At 35.0% G+C, this 26,627-nt stretch overlaps 1 protein-coding gene across 5 annotated transcripts in view; it reads right to left on the bottom strand.

The window, feature by feature from the left end:
* Positions 1-639: 639 nt before the first annotated feature.
* The window catches only part of EIF4E (eukaryotic translation initiation factor 4E), a 48,755-nt gene continuing 22,767 nt past the window's right edge, over positions 640-26,627 (bottom strand). For 4 of the 5 annotated variants that reach the window (XM_089911322.1, XM_022582402.3, XM_022582405.2 and 1 more), the window contains exons 2-7: positions 16,556-16,662; positions 9,698-9,793; positions 7,395-7,458; positions 5,580-5,693; positions 3,971-4,110; positions 640-1,735 (exon numbers count right to left, since the gene is read on the bottom strand). In XM_089911322.1, the coding sequence (XP_089767448.1) occupies positions 1,621-1,735; positions 3,971-4,110; positions 5,580-5,693; positions 7,395-7,458; positions 9,698-9,793; positions 16,556-16,662 (636 nt within the window). In that variant the 3' untranslated portion in view covers positions 640-1,620. The remainder of the gene's footprint in view (positions 1,736-3,970; positions 4,111-5,579; positions 5,694-7,394; positions 7,459-9,697; positions 9,794-16,555; positions 16,663-26,627) is intronic. The other variant, XM_089911323.1, reaches the window with a different exon arrangement.

Here is a 26,627-nt window from a genome sequence, read left to right as displayed (position 1 = left end):
TAGCCTTATTTCATTTTACGGGATCTGAAATATACAATAATTATAAACAAACTGTTTTCAAATTTGCTTTCAAATGATGCCTATAAAGAGTAGATCAAGTTTTCAAGTTTACATAAATCTATACTACACCAATTCATCATTATAAATACAAGCATTCATAACCTGTTTATTCTAATTCTATTTAGACAGCAACACTAACAAAATTCTTAATGCATACGCCCCCCACCACCTGTAACTCTTTCCCTATGGTGTCATTTGGACACTTGAAAAATAACGTCTCAATTCAGCAACCAAGTTTTACAACTGTTATTCCTACCAATCAAATGGTGATGCACCAAGGTCGCAATTCTCATGAGTTTTAACATATTAAGAGCACATTATTTACCTAAGACTGAAGGACTGTGCCTCTTACTTTATTAAAAAAAAAAAAAAGATAGCCACATCAATTTAATTCCATATATGATGCTACCTATTCAATTTATTATAAATTAAAATAAACGTAATAATCAAACTAATGCTCCAAACTTACGCTATTCACGTGGAAGACACTACAAGAGAAGACACCATAGAGACTGCCTTGCAATAAGAAGTACAAATTCCTTCTACAGAGATGGAGAAATAAAAGGAAGGACAAATCTAGTTGTCTAAAAGACAATTCACTGTACACATTTTATTTACAGTTTTGTACACTGTCTTAATATGAATGGGACCGCTTTTCTACTTGAGCCATTTTTTAACCAAAGCAAAATAACCTAAGTATAACAAAGTGTTAAAATACAGCATAAAGATACAAAAACAGACATACTAATTCTAATTAGGAATGTAATTATGATGTTACATTTTTTATAATCCACAATTATGTTTAGGAAATCACACAAACATAGATCACTGATTTGAATGAAATGCATAAATTTGTAGCAAAGCTTTGTAGTTACAAAAAAACAAAAAAATTACCAAAGAATGCACAAAATTAATGTTTATTCCACCTTTGTGTCATATTCCTGGATCCTTCACCAATGTTACATGAGGAAAAAAACAAAAGCAAAACAAATGAAAAACTGAAATCAGAATCACTAATGTTATCAAGTAGGGAAACAAATAAATTAAAATCTAGCAGCCATCAGCAAGAGTACAGCACAGACAATGCTGTAAAAAGAAACAAAGAAAATTGTTAGAAAACTGTATGCATCATACTCCTTCAAACCAGCAAAATATGCTCCTGCATACAATGGAACATAAACAGAATCGTTCTCTTGTAAGGTATAGAAATGCAAATTCTTTTCTTTAATATTGTAGATGGGTCAAATGTGTTTGTAATCGTTAATTCTTTTAAGCTATTACAGAGTGGGCCAGGAACACATTTATGGATTCTGGGGACGATGTGTACTGTAATTCTTTGATTGGGATAGTGGACACTCTAGCCAAAATTAAAAAAAAAAAAATATATGAACACAGAAGTACAAGACAAAGGCGAATGAGACTTCTCTTATATCTTAGCAACATTTAGATGGAAATCAAATTTAAATGCAGTCCACTCTGCTTTTGAAGAGGCTTTGGTTCAGCTCCCAAATCTCGATTGCTTGACGCAGTCTCCTATGAGAATACTCAGAAGGTGTCTTCTTAAACAACAAACCTATTTTTAGTGGTGGAGCCGCTCTTAGTAGCTGTGTCTGCATGGGACTGATAACCAATCACTATCTTTGGAGGAAGTCCTAACCTTTCCTTGTATACCCTCCTAGAAGATGAAAAAGAAGAAAAGTAGCCATTAATTTTTATTCAAACATACACCCCAAATCCAGTATTATTACTCTTTACATTAAAAAATAATACCTAGAGAGTGAAATAGGAAATTGCACACCTTTTTCCTTTTAGCAAAATTTACTCTTCATAATCACTTAACCAATATTTGAGAGTCTACTATGTATCAGGTACTGTGATAATTATCAGTAAATTAATAATAAGCAAAGCAAGGACACTCTCTAGGCTCATGGTGTTTATAGTTTAGAGTATTTGATTATTTGCAAACAAATAATCACAAATACATACGGTGGAGCTGTATCACATACATAATTAATGTATTCAAAATCAATTACATGCACATTTTAATTTTCTGATCTAAAATGCTTCAATTATATTTTACATATAAACCTTAGTAAATATTGTATGTTACTGCAATTACATTTACCTTACCTATTACCGACAAGAATGCACACACAAAAATCAAACACTGTGAAGGCGATTTATGATATTTTAAGGATAATTTAGAACATAACATGATTTCTGCCTTATATATTAACTCTACAACCTAATTTTCAAATAAGATGTGACTGAGTATCAAAGAGGGTAAGCACAGGGGTTGTGATATTATTAACGAGGAGGATCTAATCTCCTCTTTGAAATCAGAGAACTCTCTCCTTTTAAAAACTCATGAGGTCAAAGTATAATGCTAAGAGAATGAAGCACATCTGAAGGCCAAGGAACAAAAATAAGGCTGTGTGGCTACAGCTCACAAGAAAGGTAAATATGAGAGATAAGGCCGACAAGGTAAAACTGGGGACAGATCATCATATGATCTTATGAGAACATCATAGGTCAAGTTAGGAATCTGGTATCTGAGAAAAAATAGCAAAATTTTAAAAATAGGCACCAAAATGAAACAAAAGTAAAGAGATATATATGGCAAACAACAAAAAAAGAGATTTTCATGGAGCTAAATACTCTAGCAGTATGATACCAGGAAATTTTATTCATGGTAAACAAAAAAATATGGTAAACAAAAAATACATGGTAAACAAACAAGAAAAGATAAACAAAAAAAAAGAGATTTTCATGGAGCTAAATACTCTAGCAGTATGATACCAGGAAATTTTATTCATATTCTACCCTTCAGAAGACTTTACTACCTTCCTTCAAATAGGGTATTTAAAAATAATTTTATAACTAAAATTATAACTATTATCAGATTTACATTAGGATATAATGTAATACCTTCAATTATACTTAATCACTAAAAATGCCAGAATGGGCACTGAGCCATGCAACTTAAAAGGGTGAAAAAAAATTTTTCCTTGAAAAAGTGAGGCCAAAAGTTTTATAGAGATTTCAAAAATGTTTAATATTGACACAAATAAAAAACTTTCCGAGGAAAGAAGTTCATACTTAGTTTCTTTAACACATTTTCAAAGAAATAGGAGACCCCCACTGTCAGTAAGTTTTAAGGCTGACAGAAAGATCAGGAATATGGTGACGAATCAACAATCAACCTTCTCTTATAAGAAACCCAGTGGAGAATGAAACCTGGAAAATCCCCACACCTTTTAATCCAAAAAGGAATTATGTTCACAGGAGAATTCATAATGTTTGAAAAATCAACATGCAAAGAGGCAAACTAAACATATTGTGACTTATGACTGGTACTTAATTTTAACACAAAATTTAAAGTCCAATTTTACTAATTTAAATATAGTAAAGAGAAAATCCTAGTTAACACTGACTGACATTTGCGGGGGGGGGGGGGCGGAGCGGGGACGACAGGCAACTTTTGCAAATAGTAATATTTGCCAAAAAAAAAGTTTTAAAATTTATACATGTGGGTTTTAAATATGGACAAAACCAAGCTACTGTCACTTAAACTTCAATGGCAAATGCCAATATTCACCAAATTATTGATTATTATACTTGAGCATTATGGTTTTAAAGTAGGGTAAAAAAGACATATTCTCATATGCTAAATAATAAAATGCTACATGCTAAAATAGTGATTATATACCCCACTGCTAGGAAAAAGAAATTTTACAGAAGTGAAAAAAATATGAATAAGACACTGAATACCAATACACAGCAGTTCAAGATTATAAAAGTGTTCATGAAAACAAGGAAAATAATGATCTACATAAATACTTTTAATTTAAAAAGTACTTCTGCTTTTAGTTATCTATTTTAAAAGAAGCACACAAAAAGCAAAACTTACCCTATATGTGTAACTGCTTCTCTGTTTTCACATTCAGTAGTCCATATTGCTATTTTATCACCTTTAGCTCTAACATTAACCACAGCTCCACATACATCATCACTGTAGTCATCAAAAGACTCTCCAATAAGGCACAGCAGCTTAAAAGAAAAAACCCAAATCTCAAGTTACATTCAATAGATGATAAACAGCTTATTAAGCTGCAAATGTCTCAAATATTTGTATATATACAAAACTGAAAAACAGTTTTTAAATCAAGAGTCGACTTTCTGAATGCCTAAATTATATTTATATATAGTTTTTTGTCCTGGCCTTTAAAAAATTTGTTAATTTGATTCTTTAATACCAAGAACATGATCAGTTTTGTTAACTTTTTTAGCAAATTGGGCAACTGATGTCAGGGCACATAAAAGGTGAATTATTTTATTAATATTCACTTTGCTCTGCTGCTGCTTATACTTGCCAGCAAATATTAATGGAATAACTGAAAAAGCTGCTTAATTGCCTCTTGTTCTTATTTTTCACGAACATTTTCTAACTTTTAAAAAAATTGTAGTAAATACATGACATAAAATTTACCATATTAACCATTTTTAAGTGTATGGTTCAGTGGCATTAAGTATATTCACACTGTACCACCAACAATCTCCAGAACTTTTGTCATCCTGCAAAACTGAAATGACTTTTTAATGCAGAATTCTAAAATGGTAATTACTGATAATCTCTCCCGAAAGCAAAATTAAGTTTCTTTTTTTTTTTTTAACTTATTTATTTGGTTGCACCGGGTCTTAGTTGCGGCCAGCGGGCTCCTTAGTTGCAGTTCTCGGGCTCCCTAGTTGCAGCTTGCCAGCTCCTTAGCTGCGACATGCGAACTCTTAGTTGCGGCATGCATGTGGGAACTAGTTCCCTGACCAGGTATCGAATCTGGGCCCCCTGCATTGGGAGCTGGGAGTCTTAACCACTGCACTGCCAGGGAATTCCCGCAAAATTAAGTTTCTTCTTTAAAAAGCCATTCACTGAAATATTTATTATTGCTCAACTTAGTAAGGGCTAACTATAAACCAGACACTGTCAAGTGACAGGGATACAAAAGAGACTATAATCCCTGCTCCTAAAAGCTTGGGGTTTGAAAACTTTCACTAGAGAAAATGCCTATTATCTCATATTTAATAAATGTCATATGAAGCCAAAAGTTCCAAGTTACATCACAACATATAAGCTGAATGATATCAAACTACAATTTCACTGTTTCCTTCACTGATCTAAAAAGTTTAGTATACAGAGCAATACTCTAAGAGGATTGTAAAAAAACTTACATCATACAAAATGTGAGGTTACATAATTTTGAACTTAATGAGATGACCAGGATGCCCTTATTCTGGAAGGTGAGTCAACTGCCGATCACTTTCTGGATGTGTAATATGTGGTAGGGAGTTTCACTGTATTAGTATGTAAGAAGTATACAAGATTCACAGGACAGAACAAAATTAAGTGCTGGCTTAGCTAGAGTGGGAATCCTTATCTCATCTTGAATTAAGTAACCAATGTAAAATGTAACATAAGTGAAGTTTTAGTATTCCAAAACAGCTTTATAATTTTAAAACCTTACTGTCTCTAGCCAAAAGCGATCGAGGTCACTTCGTCTCTGCTGTTTGTTCAATGTAATGAGCCATCGTCCTCCTCGTTTGTTTTTCTCATCTTCCCACATAGGCTCAATACCATCCTACAAGGTTAGGGAGACAACAATATGAGACAATATTGTTACTTTAACTCGAGATCACCACTAGAAACAGCAAGCAACAACCCTATTAACTCTTTACTTTATACCCATAAAAACTGCTAATTGATGTAGTGGGGAAAAAAGCACACAAGACTTAAAGCAAAATTAGAGTACTGACTTGGGCACTTATTAACTATCAAACCTTGGGTTTCACTTAATTTGGAGGCTCTAAAACATTCTGAGTAACAGATACCTTTGAGAAGCTATATACATTTCTATACCTAGAAAATATATTAAAAACTTACACAATTTCAGAGAGCTAATGACTGTCCCACCCACTACCAGCTGACAAAACTCATAAATATCTCAAGGACCCACACACTCCAGGTTAAGAATTCCTGACAAACTCTGGACTTCAGTCTACTCAAATATATAAAGAAGAAATGGATTGGATGACCCATTTGGATTATCAAAGCTCTCCTCAAAATCAATCACAGTATGTGCCCATATAGTCTGACTCTCACTTAATTTCAATAACTGGGTTGGCCAAAAGGTTCGCTTGGTTTTTTCCCTAAGATGCATCTAGTAGCACTCAGTTGTCTTTAACTTCATTCAAAACAATTTCGTTAGATTGTATGTGACAGCTGTCATATCAGCGTGCATTTTAAAAAAAGACATCAGAATTGGTGAATTTTCATGTAGCCATTTTAATATTGAAGATGGAAGAAAAAAAAACATTTTCGGCTTTATTATTTCAAGAAAGGTAAAAATGCAACTGAAATGCAAAAAAAAGAATTGTGCAGTGTATGGGGAAGGTGCTGTGACTGACTGAATGTGTCTAAAGTGGTTTGCAAAGTTTTGTGCTGGAGATTTCTCGCTGGACGATGCTCCACGGTCAGGCAGAACAGTTGAAGTCGACAGCAATCAAATCGAGACATTAACTGAGAACAATCAACGTAATACCACACAGAAGAGAGCCAACATACTCAAAATTAAGTGCTGACAATCATTTGCACCAGCTTGGTTATGTGAATCGCTTTGATGTTTAGGTTCCACATAAGTGAAAAAAACCTTCTTGAACGTATTCAAGCATGCAATTCTCTACTTAAACGTAATGAAAACGTTCCGTTTTTAAAACAAATTGTGACAGGTGATGAAAAGTGGATACTGTACAATAATGTAGAACGGGAGAGATCCTGGGCAAGCTAAATGAACCACCACCAACCACACCAAAGGCTGAATGCGTTGTTCAATAAAGTTCTTGGAGAAAATGAAAAACATGCCTTGAATAAATACAATTAGAGAAGAAAAACAAAAACAATTAGAGAAGAAAAACACTAGATGTTTTGAGGAAGGGCAAAACAGAACAATGCTAATTTAACTAGACAACTAGACCTATGAATTATGGGGCTTCAAATGTAGTTCTATTACTTTAAAACATGGTTTAACTAAATTAAATGTGTATTTTATTTTTACTTAAAAAAATGTGTCTTTTATTTCTACCAAAAAGGTACTTTTTGGCCAACCCAATGTTTATAGTAAAATAGGGCAAAATATATTTATGCTAAAACCTGTTAAAGCTAATTTAATTATTCTCCAAGCACCACAACATTAACTATTCCTAAGTTTATGGCAAGATTTTTTAATGAATACCTGAATGGTCCAGACTTATAATAAATATATGAAGTCACCAATTAAACATACCTTAAAAAGTGAGTAGTCACAGCCAGGCATTAAATTACTAGACAACTGGATATGGTTGTACAGACTAGATAAAAGAAAAGAACAATTATAAACATAGCATATGTAATGCAAAGTTTAGGTGCGTACATATACATTCAGAGAATATGATAAAAATAAGATAAAAACTCATGTTTACTTCCCGCCCCCATGAAGTCAATTTCTGAAATGGACCAAAAAGATCTCAGTAACAGTCAGCTTCAAGAATCAACATCTGATGATTTTCAAGAAAATATTTTTAATAATTTTATTCTGACAAGTTTGATGTATTAGTTAACTTAATACATACATATGTATATACAAGAAACTGAAAGGAGAGGTATGAGGTGGCTTTAAATAGATGAAAGAATCTGTGAGGCTAATGAGCAGTTTTAAACACACAAAAAGACAAATCAAGAGAAAGCAAGACAAACTCCCTGACCATCAGGATTGCATGACTAAAATAAGTCAACATTATTATCCTTGAAAGTATCCAAGAGCGGGACAGATCAATGGTTCCCAAACACCACACACCATTACTAGTTTAAGTCAGCATAATAATCTTTGGGGGAGCTTTTAAAAACAAAACAGGACTTCCCTGGTGGCGCAGTGGTTAAGAATCCGCCTGCCAATGCAGGGGACACAGGTTCGAGCCCTGGTCTGGCAAGATCCCACATGTCATGGAGCAATTAAGCCCGTGCGCCACAACTACTGAGCCCGTGTGCCACAATTACTGAAGCCCGCCTGTCTAGAGCCCGTGCTCCACAACAAGAGAAGCCTCTGCAATGAGAAGCCCATGTACCGCAACTAAGAGTAGGCCCCGCTCACCGCAATTAGAGAAAGCCCACGCACAGCAAGACCCAACGCAGCCAAAAATAAATTTATTAAAATAGCAACCAAAAATAAAAATAAAAAAACAGTTCCTTACCCTACTTCTTGAGATTTTAATCCCTTAAGTATAGGATGGAACCATAGAATCTGTATTTTTAAACTACTTCCCAAATAGTAATATCTAACTAAGGATAATAACACCATCCATGGTCACTAGTCATATAGCTAAGATCATCACTTCTGTATAAAATATTGGAGACAGGCAAAGCATTCTTACTCTGTTGCCCGTTTTATAACAATTTTGCTGTGATAGACTTCAGGAGATCAAATGATCTAGGCTTCTGCCTTCAGGCTAGTGAAATATCTAAATTAAATTTTTAAAAATTTCTTAAAAAATGTTTTCAATTAAAAGTGACCACTCAAAGTGGTCTCAATATACAGTTTTCTCTAATTATTCTATGCTTTGCTTTCAGTGATTCAAATGCATACTAAATGCCTAATATGAGCAAAGCACTAGAAATATACAGAAAATTGTTTCTGCCCTGGAGGAAGTATACATTACATGCATAAATTTTCTAATCACAATCTGTTAGTCTGTATGTTACACTCAGGGAGTTAACATTAAACATAAGAATCACATCACTGATATGATCCAAAATACACCAGCTGAACAAATTAGAATACTTAAGATAACTGCTAGGTAATTTACAGCTCTTAAAAGTGTTTTCAAAAAGTTGTATCTTTCACGTTCTCAAGTAATTTCTCCCCATACATTTTTCAAGCAAATAGACATACTAAATCAACTTTGTTTTTAAAGAATCAATATTCCAAACCTTCCTGAAAAGAACTTTGTCATTTTAAATTATATTTTGAAGCCATGCAAAGATTTAAGACCCCGAAATCTTAACTATTTGCTAAATTGAAACAAAATCTCAAAAATATTTCAACTGTTCTTCTTGATGTTGATCACGAAGTATAATGAAATTAATAAACTATCATCAGAGATATCGTCATTCTTTGACAAACCCTGAATTATGAGCAGTTCAGCCTTTGAAATCTTGGAATCTCTATCACAGGAAATCCAGATATTATACTGGAAAGAATCTGCAGAAATAACGGCCTAAGAAAGCTCTGGAATACCTAAGAATAGGGAAAATGTATCTAGGCAACCAAGAAAGGGGACAAGCTCCTAAAAGTTGTTGGAAATTCTAGGAACAATAAAGGATTCTCAACGAAAGAGATCTCAGGACAAAGAATAGAGAATAGGCAGAGCTAAAAGACGACAAGACGGAAGCTTTCTAAAACTGATGAGGAATAATCACCAATTCAAACAGTTGTGAGAAGATGGACATACAAAAAGGTGAATATTAACTGTTCACACCTTACCCTTCATTTTGTGAATGCAACTTAAAATGAAAAATTACACAACAGACATCCTAAAATGAATGGTTACTTACGCCCAAAAGTCTTCAACAGTATCAAACTTAGAGATCAGCCGAAGGTTTGCTTGCCAAGTTTTGCTTTTATCATTTTTAAAAAACCAGAGTGCCCATCTAAAAACAGAAAGTCAGTGTCAAAAAAAAAAAAAAAGACGTAGCTTTACATCCATGTTCAAAGCAGCATTATTCACAACAGCCAAAAGGGGGAAGTGTCTATTGTCAGATGAATGAACAAAATGTAGTGTGGAATATTAAACAGCCTTAAAAAGGAAGGAAAGTGAAAAGAGTCCATCAAAGAAGACAAATACTGTATGATCCACTTGTATGAGGCACCTAGAGTAATAAAGTAGAATGGTGGTTGCCAGGGGCTAAAAGGGAAGGGGAATGGAGAGTGGGTGGTGGTTGCCAGAGGCTAAAAGGGAAGGGGAATGGAGAGTTGTTGTTTAATGGGTAGAGAGTTTAAGTTTTTCTGCAAGATAAAGAGTGTTCCGGGAGACTGGTTGCACAACAATGGGGGGGTATTTAACACTATTGAACTGTACATTTAAAAATGGTTAAGATAGTAAATTTTATATATGTGTTTTACCACAATTAAAAATAAATAAAATAAATAAAAATTTTATTTATAATAGCAAATGAGTAGTTTTCTCTATTTCTTTCATTTAAAAAGTATATATTTTGGGAGTTCCCTGGTGGCCTAGTGGTTAGGATTTGGGGCTTTGGGGAACTGAGATCCTGCAAGCCATGTGGTGTGGCTAAAGAATAAATAGATAAATAAAATGAAAAGTATGTGTTTTGTACCTACTATGTAACAGATTCTCTGCTATACTTAGAGATCCAATGAGGCTCATCCCACAGGGAATTCACAGAAATGTTGTACAGAGACAATTACAATGTCCTAAGTGCTATGATAGAGATAATTAAGCACAGTTATTTAAGAAAAGCAAAACAGACCAGGAGCACTTAACTGGAAAGGTTAAGTGGGGAAGAGGGAAGCTGAATTTACAGAGAAACAAGAGGAGAGAAATGAGAGCACTAGTAATGGGGGCGGGACTCATACAAACAGGAATATAATACAGGGTTTCATTGAGTAATGCTACCACAGATATATTCTGAAATTATGCATAGTAGTTTCTATATATCTGTATATACTTTGTCTAAAAAAGTTTTATTCTAATACTTTGAAGACAAACTCATGTCACATAAAAGTCATGCTTAAATATTATCATCCCAATATGATTCATCTTTAGTAAAATTGTATTTTCTGAATTACTATACCACCTCTAAGGAAATTTCACTTACTCATTGATAAAAATGTTGTCTGAAGACAGGTTTCCAAGTGGACATATATTTCATAACTTTATGGTTAATGCTTGATAATCTCAGACATAAAAATGAGATGCATTTCAGCACCTACTTGATAATGTGTATTTGCCAACCCACTCTCAAGGAAAAAAATTTTTTTAAAAAAGCAAAGGCAGAAAAACTATTAAACATACACACACAGTGTCAAGTATTATACTCTGGATTTCTAAAATTAATTGTCTTTCCGCAAAAATTTAAAAATAGAACTACCACTGGATCCAGCAATTCCACTTCTGGGCATTTATCAGAAGAAAATGAAAACACTAACTTGAAAAAGATATGTGCAACCCCCACCCCATGAAAAGCAAAGACACGGAAGCAACTTAAGTGTCCATCAAGGCATGAATAAGGAAAATATGGTGTATATATATATACATTTTCAATAGATTATTCCATCATAAAAATGAAGGAAATCTTGCTGTTTGCAACATGGATGGACCCTGAGGACTTTGTGCTAAGTTAAATAAATCAGACACTAGACAGGAAAAACAAATACTGTATGATCTCGCTGATATGTGCAATCTTCAAAAAAACTTTTAAAAAACAAACTAACCCCAAAAAAACCACCCCAAGCTCACTGATACAGAGAACAGATTGGTGGTTCCCAGAGGCACAAGGGTGGGGGAATGCATGAAGGGGGTCAAATGATACACACTTCCAGTTGTAAAATAAATAAGTCATGGGGATGTAAAGTACAACATGGTGATAATACTGCATTGCAAATCTGAAAGTTGCTAAGGGACTAAATCTTAAAAGTTCTCAACACAAGAAAAAAAATTTATAAATATGTATTGTGACAGATGTTGACTTACTGTAATCATTTCACAATACATACAAATATTGAATCATGTTGTACATCTGAAACTGTTACACCTCAATTAAAAATAATAAAATTTAATTCCATCTTTTAAAAAAAATTGCATTCAGCCATTAAACATATAAAGATATATCCTAAGAAAATAATTGGATAACTAAGCAAAAATGTTTGTACAGTTAAGTTCTTAATTTTGGAAAATTTTGGAAACATCTTAAGTGCCTACCAACAGTTCTCAGAATGTGGTTTACAGGCCCCTAGGGGATCCTAAGGCCCTTTCAAGGAGTGCTGATGAGTAAAAACTATTTCATAAAAATGCTAAGACATTTTATTTTTCACTGTGTTGATATTTGCACTGATGATGCAAAAGCAACGGTTGGTAAACCTACTGGTGCCGTACACAGCAAGAATTATACAGTGGCACCAATTTGTACTAGTAGTCACCGTTTCCTTTATTATCACCAACTCTCACAGTAATAATGTCAGTTTCAGTTAAGAATGCCACTGAATGGAAACCAGCAGTAAAAACTACTGGTTTCATTAAATTTCAATCTGTGTACATGTCTTTTTCTGCACAAAAAATATTTCTGCATACCAAATATCAATACAATGCTTAGGCAATTGAGCTGTGAGGTGAACTAGTTACTTTTTTCAAAGAACACCACTTTTACTTGGAAGAAGATTGGCTGATCAACCATGATTATTTCTTGAAAAATGAACAGACTGAGCCAGCTGCTAAAATTTGAGCTTTCAGGAGAAAATCAGAATTTTGGAAAGCATGTGTCACTGTGCACTTAACAACTTAATGACACTTAATGATATTTCTGATGAGTTTAGGTAGTGATAATAATTAATGTTATTGTTTTGATATCATATAATGAAAAGTGCCAATATTTGGAAGATCTGCAAACTCACTGAACCAATATTATCCAAATGACCAGAGGCGTGCATGGGTGAAGGATACATTCCAAATGCAAGATAGATCAATGGATTTTAATGTAACAGAGTAGAAAAAGTTCTTGGATATGGTTTCAGATTCTACAATGCAACTAACATATAAGAAACCTAGCATCAAAGGAAGGAGACAGTCATAATTATTTTAAAAGGCTATTAAAATTTCTCCTCCCTTTTCCAACCATGTACCTGTCTGAGGCCGTATTTTATTCTCATACTTTCTCTGAAACAACTTATCTCCAAAGACAATGCAGAAGCAACTATGAAAATCCAGCTGACTTCTATTAAGTCAGGCACTTAAAAAGATTTACAAAAATACTTCCCACTATGTATTTTTTATGTATTCTTCCACTACGTATTTTTTATTTTGAATAAATTTTTTCATAAAAATTATTTACATTAACATGCAATGGGTTAAGTACATATACAATTTTACATTTTAAAACATTTATTTTCTAATATAGCAAATGAAAATAGATAAAAATCTACATAACCAAAGCACTGTGGAATCCTCAATAATTTTTAAGAATGTAAAGGGGTCATGAGCCCAAAGAAGTTAAGATTTAAATAAAATATAAATAATATAATACATGCAAGAGACTGCTAGGCAGCTATTAAATAGGATAATTGTGTGAGTAAAATTCTCCTAAGACTGACATGAAACCCAGAAACCATGGAAGAAAGCTCGTATTTGATTACATGAAAATCAAAAACCTCTAAAATAACGTAACTCCTTAGACAATGTTGAAAGACAAATGATTTGGAAATGCATTTTCAACCTAATCCCCCCCTTGAATGGGTGAACATCCCTAATACACAATGCTTGGAAATAAACTTGGGAAGATAACCCAAAAGAAAATAATAGACAAAAGAACTGAACAGACTGCTCACAGGTAAAAACACAAATAAGCGATTGTTTTCAACAGAAATGTTTTGAAATTTCGATAAAAGAAATGCAAATTTAAAACAATAAGACACTGTTTTCACAAATCAAACTAGAACCAATCTGACAGGCAATTAAATTTAAGATTGATGGTGTTGCCAAGGATGTAGAAACCAGTAACTCTTAAACTGTTAAGAGTCTAATAAGCTGATAAAGGAGGATAATTTGGCAATCTCTACAAAGGTAGTTAAAAGGTAGTCTTTAACCTAAGAACTCTGAAATTTTACCCTAGATATATTCACACAACTGCAAAAAAATATATAAGGACGTATACTTTATAGCACTGTTTGTAAACAGAAAAAAATTCTATATACACATTAATGTAAGCCTGATAAAATACGTGACTATATATTCATTTAATACAAGGCAGTGGTTTAAAATAATGAGTCAAAACCTGCATATACGAACAAAAAAACTCAACAGTATGGCCATATATATAAAAAATGTATATATATGCATATTGAAAGGTTTTGGAAAAATACAAACCAAATTTTTAACACTGACTATTCTGGGGAATGGAGAAAAGCAAAATGGGGAAGAAGGTATCAGAAAAAAGCGGAGAACTTTTACTTTATATACTTTGTACCCCAATAATTTAATCTTTCTTATAATAATATAGTGGGTTTTTTTAAAAGAAAACATAATTCTGCAATATTTACAAGAAGTAAATAATGAAGAAACTACCAAAATTGGAACCAAAAATGTCTTAAAATAGTTTTCCATATGATACTATTTTACACAAGAAATAGAATTGATAAGAGAAATTGAAATCCTCACAAACTTCATTTTAGGATTTAATTAGTTTGTTCACTGATAGGACAGGAATCTCTTCTCAGATTTCACTTAAGCTATGAGGGATACATGCCTTGATTACTTCTCCCCACAAAACAGCAACACTAAGAACTGTGTTCACAGTCAGAAGACAGAGCTAGCTTTTTATATACCACTGAAAAGATGAAAAAACATACTTTAAAAGTTTGGGTACTGCTGCTAGGTTACCTAAATGAAATTGCCACTAATCAACTGTTCAACTATTACCTTTGGCACAATGCTTTCCTGAGGAAGAATTTTTACCCTTTATGGACTATTTGACCTTTGACATGTCACTCATGGGCTGACAATTCCCATTGTCTAGAGAACTGCTGAACCACAGGTCTCCTATGAAAAAACTACTGAATGTGTTTGGACTATTATTTCAATAGGTCTACCATGATAACGAAGAAATGATAAAAAATAAAGGGACATAAAGGGACAACACATTTTTCAGATAAATGAAACTAAATTATAGACAGTCTCATGGGATCTTTAAGGTAAAGAGAGTAAAAGGCCTGGGAGTGGGGAGAATGAAAGGAACTGAAGATCCTCAGAAGTTAATTCCTTTAATGAAAGGAATTAAAGATCCTCAAAAGTTAATTCCAATTTACTTTCCTCCAGATTCTTACAATGTTTCTGAGTTGCCATTTTCTTCCCACCATCAGCTCTCAGGGAATGTGTTAATTTTCATCATGTAAGCCAGAAAGACAATCAAGTAAAAAACACAAACATACTGGGAAGTGGTAGGGTAGAGATAGGAAAAACCATATACTGAACTATTAAACTACTACACAGTAACTATGAAAACTTAACTCATCCTAAACACTCCTCTTTTCCTCACCTAACTTCTCTTAAATACAACCAACCAATCTCCAGCCTCCACATCCCCTAGCTCTCTTTTCTCCTTCACAGACCAACTTCAAATTGCCTATTCCTGCTCTATACATTTGTATACTTTCTATTCACTCTTCAAACTATGCCAATCTTCTTCCATCACCTGCTCTACTAAACTTTCTCCAATGTTAGCAAGGACTTATTGTTCAATCCAATGAACATTTGGCCTTTCTGTGGCAAATATGCTTAACTTGTCTTTAAAATAAACCATCTGCTTGGTTTCCATGACCAAGCACTCTTTCCTAGTTTATACAGTTTATATGTCTATACCCTTCAAAGGCATTCTTTTTTTAAAACTTTTACTGAAGTACAGTTAATTTACAATGTTATGTTAATGTCAGCTATACAGCAAAGTGACTCAGTTATACATATACATATATTCTTTTTCATATTCTTTTCCATTATGGTTTATCACAGGATATTGAACATAGTTCCCTGTGCTATACAGTAGGACCTTGCTGTTTATCCATTCTAGATGCACCAGTTTGCATCTGCTAATCCCAAACTCCCAGCCCACCCCTCCCCCACACCCCTCCCACTTGGCAACCACAAGACTGTTCTCTTCATAGGCATTCTTACTCAAAAATATCACCTATGGGCTTCCCTGGTGGCGCAGTGGTTGAGAGTCCGCCTGCTGATGCAGGGGACGTGGGTTCGTACCCCGGTCTGGGAAGATCCCACATGCCATGGAGCGGCTGGGCCCGTGAGCCATGGCTGCTGAGCCTGCGCGTCCGGAGCCTGCGCCCCGCAGCAGGAGATGCTACAGCAGTGAGAGGCCCGCGTACGCAAAAAAAAGAAAAAAGAAAAATCACCTATGTGCTAATATTCCAAGCCTCTGTTGTGAGAACTCATTTACTACTGTGGTTTCAATTACCATCAATTACCAATGAATTTCAAACCACTCTTTCAAAGTTCTACTATCTGAGTTCAAGATTCACACATAAAACTGCTTGCTAGACATGGGTCATCCAAATGAAAATGGAATCCTTCACCTATCTAAAACTAGTCTCATCTAACTTTTCCCTCCAAACCTGTCCCATTCACCATTTACCTTGCGGCCTAAGTCAGAACACCTATGTGTCAGAAAGCTTACCTGTTCTGTAAAGGATGTTTAATATAGTGCTCTGGGTTAGCAACCTCCTGATTAGATTCTGTTTTCTCTTCTTCTGTAGGTGGGGGATTAGGAGTAGGGGTGGTTTCCTAGTGGAAAATAATTAAACATTATGAACTTCTTAACATGAAGAAATAACATTAAGAAATTTCTTTATTTTTAAATTTTTATTGAAATATAGTTAATTCACAATGCTGTGAAAAATTAATTCCTACGACAGCAATACTCTAAATAAATTTGAACCAATATTGTCCATATTTTTTTAAGGAGAATGAATTAACAGCAGAAGCGCTGGATAAAATAGACCACAGATCAAACTCTAAGCACCAGACTCTTCATTCTAGCATCTCTTCATTATGAGCAAAAGGTTTCTCAAATTTAAAAACATAATAATAATAATTTTGTATATTGTTACCTTCCACTTACACATTTTAATATAAGATTGCTAGAGACCATGGAAAAAAGTTGGGAAAATCAAGTACCTTTCTTAACATACTAAACACGGTGCACAGTGGGAGTGGGGGAGATACAACTAAAGTTTGGAGAGTATATTAACTATATCACAATGACACAAACACAAAAATCTTTATAAAGTGATCAAGGCAATACTACACAGGTCCTTGCTTTCATGTTACACTGTTATTATATATGGTGACAAAGTTCAGCAACTTCTGTCATTTTCAATTGGCCCCAAGCAAAAAAGCTGGACATTGGCTTGAACTTAAATTCTTCTAGGCTAGACATAATTGTCATCTAAAAATGTCAGGGAAAAAGGGAGGCTGGGAATAATAAGTGTTCTCCACATTAATCCATGTAACTCTTCACCCTACTGTAAATTGGTATCAACAGATAGCTAAGAAAAGGGACCAGAAGCTGAAACAAAAGCTGATACAAAAAAGGAGGGCACTGCAACAAGGGTTTGGATATCAGATTTAAATCCAACTAGCAAACCAATACAGATATATGTTCACATTAACAACATTCTGTAAATCAGAGATGTATGATCTAAAAAAAAGACTTCAGGGACAGGTGATACACATTTTACAAAATAAAATACATTTTTCTTATCAACAAGACATCTCCAGTAAGTACTTTTTACTAGCCTATGAAGTCACTCATAGCAAGGGCTTTATCTTGATTTTGCTCACAACTGTAATGCCAATGATCACAACGCTACACCAATAAGAACTTACTGGCTTGATTACTTAACTGAATAAGTTTAAATGTTTACACAGAGTAGTTAAGGCCATAAAATTTACACAGAGTAGCCAATGCCTTAATAGCACCAGAGCGCCAATCATTTTTACCAGGATTTCCTCATCACAATCAATTTACATCTTCAAATAGATGATCATTAGCAAATGCCATTCCTTACTCTACTAGCTTAAAATTAATGATGGTCTCCAGACAGAGGTAGTCTGAGTGAACAGAGAAAATAGCCAACAGTTAGGGACTGATAAGGCAGGGGGTTTGGGGGACAGGGTACCAGAGAAAAGTGAGCTGCAGAGGAGTGAGCCTCAAAAATCTATGTAAAAATCCCTGAAGTCCTTGGCTGTGACTCCTAAACTGAGATGTTCGGAATGCAACTCCGGGTAGTCTAGCAGGGAACAGCTGAGCCAAGACTTCAGCGCCTGAACAGCATCAGGAAGACTAACTCAGACCCAGCCAGAGTGGATGGTTGAAAATCCTCAACTTTCAGATGAAATCCTAGCAAGGCCATGTCCTAGGTATCAAGTGAAATACATATGCCTAACAAATCCTAAAACTAATCCATGACAGGATCAAGGTAATCTACTGATAAATAAATTAACTGCCCCCAAGAACCAGACTCTATACTCTGGAGGAAAATAACAGAAGTGTGAGCCTCTATGAATATTATCTACAATACCTAGCAAACCATCAAACATTATTAGACATGCAAAGAAAATTTTTTATAGCAACTAATGATCAAGAAATTAAACTGTCCATAGAAAGACATCCAGATAACAGATACATGATCCAGATAACTGAGTTAGCAGACAAAGTCTTAATAACTATGGCTACTATGGTAAAATAGAAGATGGAGGGAATTCCCTGGTGGTCCAGTGGTTAAGACTTGGTGCTTTAACTGCCAGGGCTGGGTCCATTCCCTGGTCAGGGAACTAAGATCCCACAAGCCGCATGGTATGGCCAAAAATATAAACAAATGAACAAACAAATAAATAAATAAAATAGAAGATGTGGAAAAAGGATAGAAAAAACAGGAGTATTTGAAAAGGGAATTGAAATCAATTTTTAAAAAGAATCAAATAGACACTAATGAACTGCCAACTACAATGTCTGAAATTGAGACCTTATTGAATAACAAGAAACTCGACTCAGCAGAATGTAGGACTGGTGAACTTCAAAGACAGGTCAATAGAAAATATTCAAATAATCACAGAGGAGGGGAAAACAGATAGTAAGAAATGTCATGATGGTTAAAAAGTTCAAGGACAAGGTAAGAGAGAATGGGACAGAAGGAATACAGAAAGAAATAACCAAAATTTACCAAATTACATGAGGGACTCAAGTCAGATTAAAAAACTGAGGCAACTCCAAGCAGTATAAATACAAACAAAACTACACCTGGGGGATTTCCCTGGCGGTCCAGTGGTTAGGACTTCGCCTTCCAATGTAGGGGGTGCGGGTTCAAACCCTGGTCAGGGAGCTAAGATCCCACATGCCTCATAGCCAAGAAACCAAAACATAAAAAAAAAAGAAGCAGTACTGTAACAAATTCAATAAAGACTTGAAAAATGGTCCACCACAAAAAAAACAAACAAAAAACTACACCTGGGCAAATTAGACTCAAACTACTGAAAACTAAAGGAGGCAATATTAAAAGCAGTTAGGAAGAAAAATTTTAAAAAGACACATACACATTACTTTCAAAGGAACAATAAGAATAACTGCTAACTTCTCAAAAGAAATTATGGAAACCATCAGACAACAGAATAACATCCGTGTGCTGAAGGGAAAAAACTGTCAACACTGAATTCAGTGCCTAGGAGGGGACTTCCCTGGTGGTCCAGTGGCTAAGACTCTGCACTCCCAATGCAAGGGTCCCAGGTTCAATCTGGGGTCAGGGAACTAGATCCCACATGACACAGCTAAGAGATTAGAAATGAATGACACGGAAAAAACCATAAAAAACATAAACACATGGAGACTAAACAACACATTACTAAATAACCAAGAGATCACTGAAAAAATCAAAGAGGAAATCAAAAAATACCTAGAGACAAACTGCAATGAAAACACAACCATCCAAAACCTATGGGATGCAGCAAAAGCAGTTCTAAGTGGGAAGTTTATAGCTATACAAGCCTACCTCAAGAAATAAGAAAAATCTCAAATAAATAATCTAACCTTACACCTAAAGGAATTAGAAAAAGAAGAATAAACAAAAGCCAAAGTTAGAAGAAGGAAAGACATCATGAAGATCAGAGCAGAAATAAATGAAATAGAAACAAAGAAAACAATAGCAAAGAACAATAAAACTAAAAGCTGGTTCTTTGAGAAGATACACAAAATTGATAAACCATTAGCCAGACTCATCAAGAAAAAGAGGGAGATGACTCAAATCAATAAAATTAGAAATGAAAAAGGAGAAGTGACAACAGACACCGCAGAAATACAAAGCATCCTAAGAGACTAGTACAAGCAACTCTATGCCAATAAAATGGACAACCTGGAAGAAACAGACAAATGCTTAGAAAGGTATAACCTTCCAAGACTGAACCAGGAAGAAATAGAAAATATGACCAGACCAATCACAAGTAATGAAATTGAAACTGTGATTCAAAATCCTCCAACAAACAAAAGCCCAGGACCAGATGGCTTCACAGGTGAATTCTATCAAACATTTAGAGAAGACCTAACACCCATCCTTCTCAAACTCTTCCAAAAAATTGCAGAGGAAGGAACACTCCCAAACTCATTCTATGAGGCCACCATCACCCTGATACCAAAACCAGACAAAGATACTATAAAAGAAGAAAATTACAGACCAATATCACTGATGAATAGATGTAAAAATCCTCAACAAAATACTAGCAAAGAGAATCCAACACCACATTAAAAGGATCATACACCATGATCAAGTGGGATTTATCCCAGGGATGCAAGGATTCTTCAATATACGCAAATCAACAATGTGATACACCATATTAACAAATTGAAGAATGAAACCCATATCATCTCAATAGATGCAGAAAAACCTTTCTTTCAACACCCATTTATGATAAAATCTCTCCAGAAAGTGGGCATAGAGGGAACCTATCTCAACATAATAAAGGCCATATACGACAAACCCATAGCAAACATCATTCTCAATGGTGAAAAACTGAAAGCATTTCCTCTAAGATCAGGAACGAGACAAGGATGTCCACTCTCACCACTATTATTCAACACAGTTTTGGAAGATCTAGCCTCTGCAGAGAAGAAAAAGAAATAAAAGGAATACAAATTGGAAAAGAAGAACTAAAACTGTCACTGTTTGCAGATGACGTGATACTATACAGAGAACCCTAAAGATGCCACCAGAAAACTACTAGAGCTAATCAATGCATTTGGTAAAGTTGCAGGATACAAAATTCATGCACAGAAATCTCTTGCATTCCTATACACCAATAATGAAAAATCTGAAAGAGAAATTAAGGAAACACTCCCATTTACTATTGCAACAAAAAGAATAAAATACCTAGGAATAAACCTACCTAGGGAGACAAAAGACCTGTATGCATAGAACTATAAGACACTGATGAAAGAAATTAAAGTTGATACCAAGAGACGGGGAGATATAGCATGTTCTTGGATTGCAAGAATCAATATTGTGAAAATGACTATACTACCCAAAGCAACCTACAGATTCAACGCAATCCCTATCAAATTACCAATGGCATTTTTTACGGAGCTAGAACAAAAAATCTTAAAATTTGTATGGAGACACAAAAGACCCCGAATAGCCAAAGCAGTCTTGAGGGAAAAAAACGGTGCTGGAGGAATCAGACTCCCTGACTTCAGACTATACTAAAAAGCTACAGTAATCAAGACAATATGGTACTGGCACAAAAGCAGAAACACAGATCAGTGGAACAAAATAGAAAGCCCAGAGGTAAGCCCACGCACCTATGGTCAACTAACCTATGACAAAGGAGGCAAGGATATACAATGGAGAAAAGACAGTCTCTTCAATAAGTGATGCTGGGAAAACGGGACAGCTACATGTAAAAGAATGAAATTAGAACACTCCGTAACACCATGCACAAGAATAAACTCAAAATGGATTCGAGACTTAAATGGAAGACCGGACATTATAAAACTCTTAGAGGAAAACATAGGAAGAACACTCTTTGACATAAATCACAGCAAGATCTTTTTTGATCCACCTCCTAGAGTAATGGAAATAAAAACAAAAAGAAACAAATGGGACCTAATGAAACTTCAAAGCTTTTGCACAGCAAAGGAAACCATAAACAAAATGAAAAGACAACCCTCAGAATGGGACAAAATACTTGCAAATGAATCAACAGACAAAGGATTAATCTCCAAAATATAGAAACAGCTCATGCAGCTCAATATTAAAAAAACAAACAATCCAATCCAAAAATGGGCAGAAGACCTAAATAGACATTTCTCCAAAGAAGACATACAGAGGGCCAAGAAGCACATGAAAAGCTGCTCAACATCACTAATTATTAGAGAAATGTAAAATCAAAACTACAATGAGGTATCACCTCACACCAGTCAGAATGGGCATCATCAGAAAATCTACAAACAACAAATGCTGGAGAGGGTTTGGAGAAAAGGGAACCCTCTTGCACTGTTGGTGGGAATGTAAACTGATACAGCCACTATGGACAACAGTATGGAGGTTCCTTAAAAAACTAAAAATAGAATTACCATAAGATCCAGCAATCCCATTACTGGGCATATACTCAAAGAAAACCACAATTCAAAAACACACATGCACCCCAATGTTCACTGCAGCACTATTTACAATAGCCAGGTCATGGAAGCAACTTAAATGCCCATCGACAGACAAATGGATAAAGGAAATGTGGTATATATACAATGGAATATTATTCAGCCGTAAAAAGGAACGAAACTGGGTCATTTGTTGAGATGTGGATGGATCTAGAGACTTTCATACAAAGTAAAGTAAGTCAGAAAGAGAAAAACAAATATCATATATTAACACATATATGTCGAACCTAGAAAAATCGTACAGATGAACCAGTTTTCAGGGCAGAAATTGAGACCAGATGTAGAGAACAAATGTATGGACAGCAAGGGGGGAAAGTTGTGGGGGGGGGGTGATGAATTGGGGGGTTGGGATTGACATGTATACACTGATGTGTATAAAATTGATGACTAATAAGAACCTGCTCTTTAAAAAAAAAGTGATCAAATGTGTATCATTGGAAAGAAGCAAAAACAGATGTTTACTGTCTAAAAATATATATTTGATTTTTGAAAAAAAATAAAAATCAACAGAAATTAAAAACTCACCTTTGACCTTACTGAAACCTAGGATCTCTCTCCTGATTTAACTACTGCTTTATTATGTAGCTTTTAAAGACCTTTTCTAATGCATTCATATGCTTCTGAATGTTTGAAAATATTAAATATTATTTTGTTTTATTGAGGTGGATCTTTTCATATGTATGGATACTATATGTATTTCTGGAAATTGTTGCACACAGTTTTACTCTGTCTCAAACTGTATTTTAATCAATGCAAAAAGTTGAAATATTATAAAGAACAATGCTTGGAATACCATATTTTTTTCTTTGATATTTTTAATTGAATTTTTTATATGTAAAAGTCACTTAAAAATGTTAGTGCCAATTTGTACCAGTTTTCTAGCGGACAACTGGGTAATTGGAAGCATTGATGTCCAGACTCTGTAATTCTCAAAATCCTTGTTGCTTTGGGAATATTTGGACTTTATTAAGCTGATGACAAGATAAACTGTTATTCACTGCATATTATTACACAGACATATTACTGACTTTATTACTCTATTATTAATAGTAGAATTGGCATTTTTACAATAAATATTATAGGGATTCATGTTAAGTAATAAGAATTTTCTTCTGGAAGCAAGATTTTTCAAGCAAATTATGTCATAGAGAGAAATTATGTAAATCATTATATACTATCTTAGAATATTGAGATGCTGAAAGGTGACTATAGTGTCGTAAATAAAACTGTTCACTTTCTCTAAAAAAAAAAAAGAAGAAAAAAAAAAGAGTTCGAATGCTGCAACTAAGGATCCCACCCGCCACAACAAAGATCCCACATGCCACAACTAAGACCTGGCACAGCCAAATAAATAAATAAATATTTTTAAAAAGAAAAAAGAATTCAGTGCCTAGGAAAAATATCCTTCAGAAATAGAGAAGTCAAGTCAGACTCACACAGACACATACACAAACACACTCTCACACCCAAGGTCCAAAGTAAGAGGAACACCAAAGGAAAGTTTCAGGCTAGAGGGAAAAGTTCCCAGACAAGAGAATGAAGTGCAAAAAAGAATGAAAATCACTGGAAAAGGTAAATGCGTGGGTAAACATATGAAAAACTATTAACAGTTTAAAGGAATAATAATAATGATGCCTTGTGTAGTTTAACATAATAATGATGGTCCTACCAAAGGACTGGGTATATATGGATTTGTGAGGTTGGATGTGTGAATAAAAGATACTCTTCCTGGGACATCTCTGGCGGTTCAGTGGTTGGGACTCCAAGCTTCCACTGCAGAGGACATGGGTTTGATCCCTGGTCAGGGAACTGGAATCCCACATGCCTCGTGAGGTGCTCAAAAAAGAAACTCTTCCTCCCAAACTTAAGAAATACTGCAAATTCTCTTATTTACCTAAATTAAAAGACAGGGCTTCCCTGGTGGCACAGTGGTTAAGAATCTGCCTGCCAATGCAGGCCACACAGGTTCGAGTCCTGGTCCGGGAAGATCCCACATGCTGCGAAGCAACTAGGTCCGTGCACCACAACTGCTGAGCCTGAGCTCTAGAGCCTGCAAGCCACAACTACTGAGCCCATGTGCCACAACTACTGAAGCCTGCGCACCTAGAGCCCATGCTCTGCAACAAGAGAAGCCACTGCAGTGAGAAGCCCGTGCACTGCAACGAAGAGTAGTCCCCGTTCACCACAACTAGAGAAAGCCCGCGCGCAGCAACAAAAACCCAACGCAGCCAAAAAGTAAATAAATAAAATTTAAAAGAATTGGCTACCATCTTTAAAAAAAAAAAAAGACAAATGATAAGTAAAACATACTCATAAGTTTACAATCCTCATTACAAACCGTACTTTCACAGCACTTATTTACACCTTTTACCTCAGCAGCATGTAAAAGACAATCACAGTATGAGTAATTACAAGTTTCATAGGGTACAAAATGTCACTTCCTAACTCCTTTAGTACTTTCCTTTCTTTTCTCTTATTCTACTCTTTTCACCATTAGGAGAATGGTGGAACGCTTAGATGGTATCAAAAGTCTCTGGATATATAAGAACTAAAAGCAGGTAATAACTCAGAAAAAAATATGTTCACTTCCTTAAAAAGCATTCCTTTGAATTTTACATTCTACATTAGCTGAAATATTAGCCTTTATATTAATAATATATAATTTGGGGTTTTTCCTGTAACTAAAATAAATATAGCTACTCATCTTTAAATGATTGTGTAGATGTATAAGTATACTAGTTTAAAAACTTACAGTCTTTGCTTTTAATATTATATAAACGTGCTAGATTAAGACAAATGCTCTAAAACACTGAAAAAAATGTTTATTAACCATAAACAATCTTTTCAGTATTTGAAGCCCTTTTTTAATATAAGTGTAGTATTGATGTTTCTTTTTTAGATTTTTTTTTTTCCCTTGGCCACACCGTGAGGCATGCGGGATCTTAGTTCCCTAACCAGGAATTGAACCTGTGCCCCCTGCAGTGGCATGCGCAGAGTCCTAACCACTGGACTGCCAGGAATTCCCATCTTTTTTGGCCTTTTAAATTATTATCTACAGTTTAATAGATGTTTAAATTTTTAAACTTATTTGAATTTCTTAATTCCTCTTAATAAAGCAAAAGTGATTAATAGCCAATTGTTTCCATGACAGAATAAAAAATACTCAAATACTCTACAAAAATACTCATTCACATGGCACAGACCAAATCTAGTAAGATTCAGAATCATTTTCATGATGGAAATTACTTATGAAAACATTAATATTAAAAACCATGTATTAAAAGGGCATATTTTCTCAATACAAATTTTCTCAGGTCGTATTTTGCTATGGTCATATACTTATCACAACAATCCATTCATAATCAACAGAAATTTTTTTAATGCATGTACTTTTTAATATTTATTTTTTGGCTATATTGAGTCTTAGTTGCAGCACGCAGGATCTTTCGTTGCACTGTGCGGGCTTCTCTCTAGCTGTGGCATGTGGGCTTAGGTGCCCTGGGGCATGTGGGATTTTAGCTCCCCGACCAGGGATCGAACCCGCACCCCCTGCATTGGGAGGCGAAGTCTTAACCACTGGACTGCTAGAGAAGTCCCCACCCTGTAAACTTTAAAAAAAAAAAAAATTTATATTTTTGGCTGTGTTGGGTCTTCGCTGCTGCGCATGGACTTTTCTCTAGGCGGAGCGCTACTCTTCATTGCGGTGCGCAGGCTTCTCATTGCAGTGCCTTCTCTTGTTGCAGAGCACGAGCTCTAGGCACATGGGCTTCAGTAGTTGTGGCACATGGGCTCAGTAGTTGTGGCTTGTGGGCTCTAGAGCGCAGGCTCAGTAGTTGTGGTGCACGGACCTAGTTGCTCCGCGGCATGTGGGATCTTCCCAGACCAGGGCTCGAACCCGTGTTCCCTGCATTGACAGGCAGATTCTTAACCACTGGATTCTTAACCACTGCACAACCTGAGAAGTCTGCCACTCTGTAAGCTTCTTGAGTTTGCAATTATGTTGCAAATTATTGCAAAGGAAAACATTATTTTTGTTTGAGACTAC

Source organism: Delphinapterus leucas, chromosome 5, assembly GCF_059928025.1.
Source record: "Delphinapterus leucas isolate spDelLeu-1000000601 "Yukka" chromosome 5, BTC_Dleu_Yukka2, whole genome shotgun sequence".
NCBI classification, from domain to species: domain Eukaryota; kingdom Metazoa; phylum Chordata; class Mammalia; order Artiodactyla; family Monodontidae; genus Delphinapterus; species Delphinapterus leucas.
Note: the sequence above shows the minus strand (reverse complement) of the source record. Positions and strands in the feature narration are given on the sequence as shown.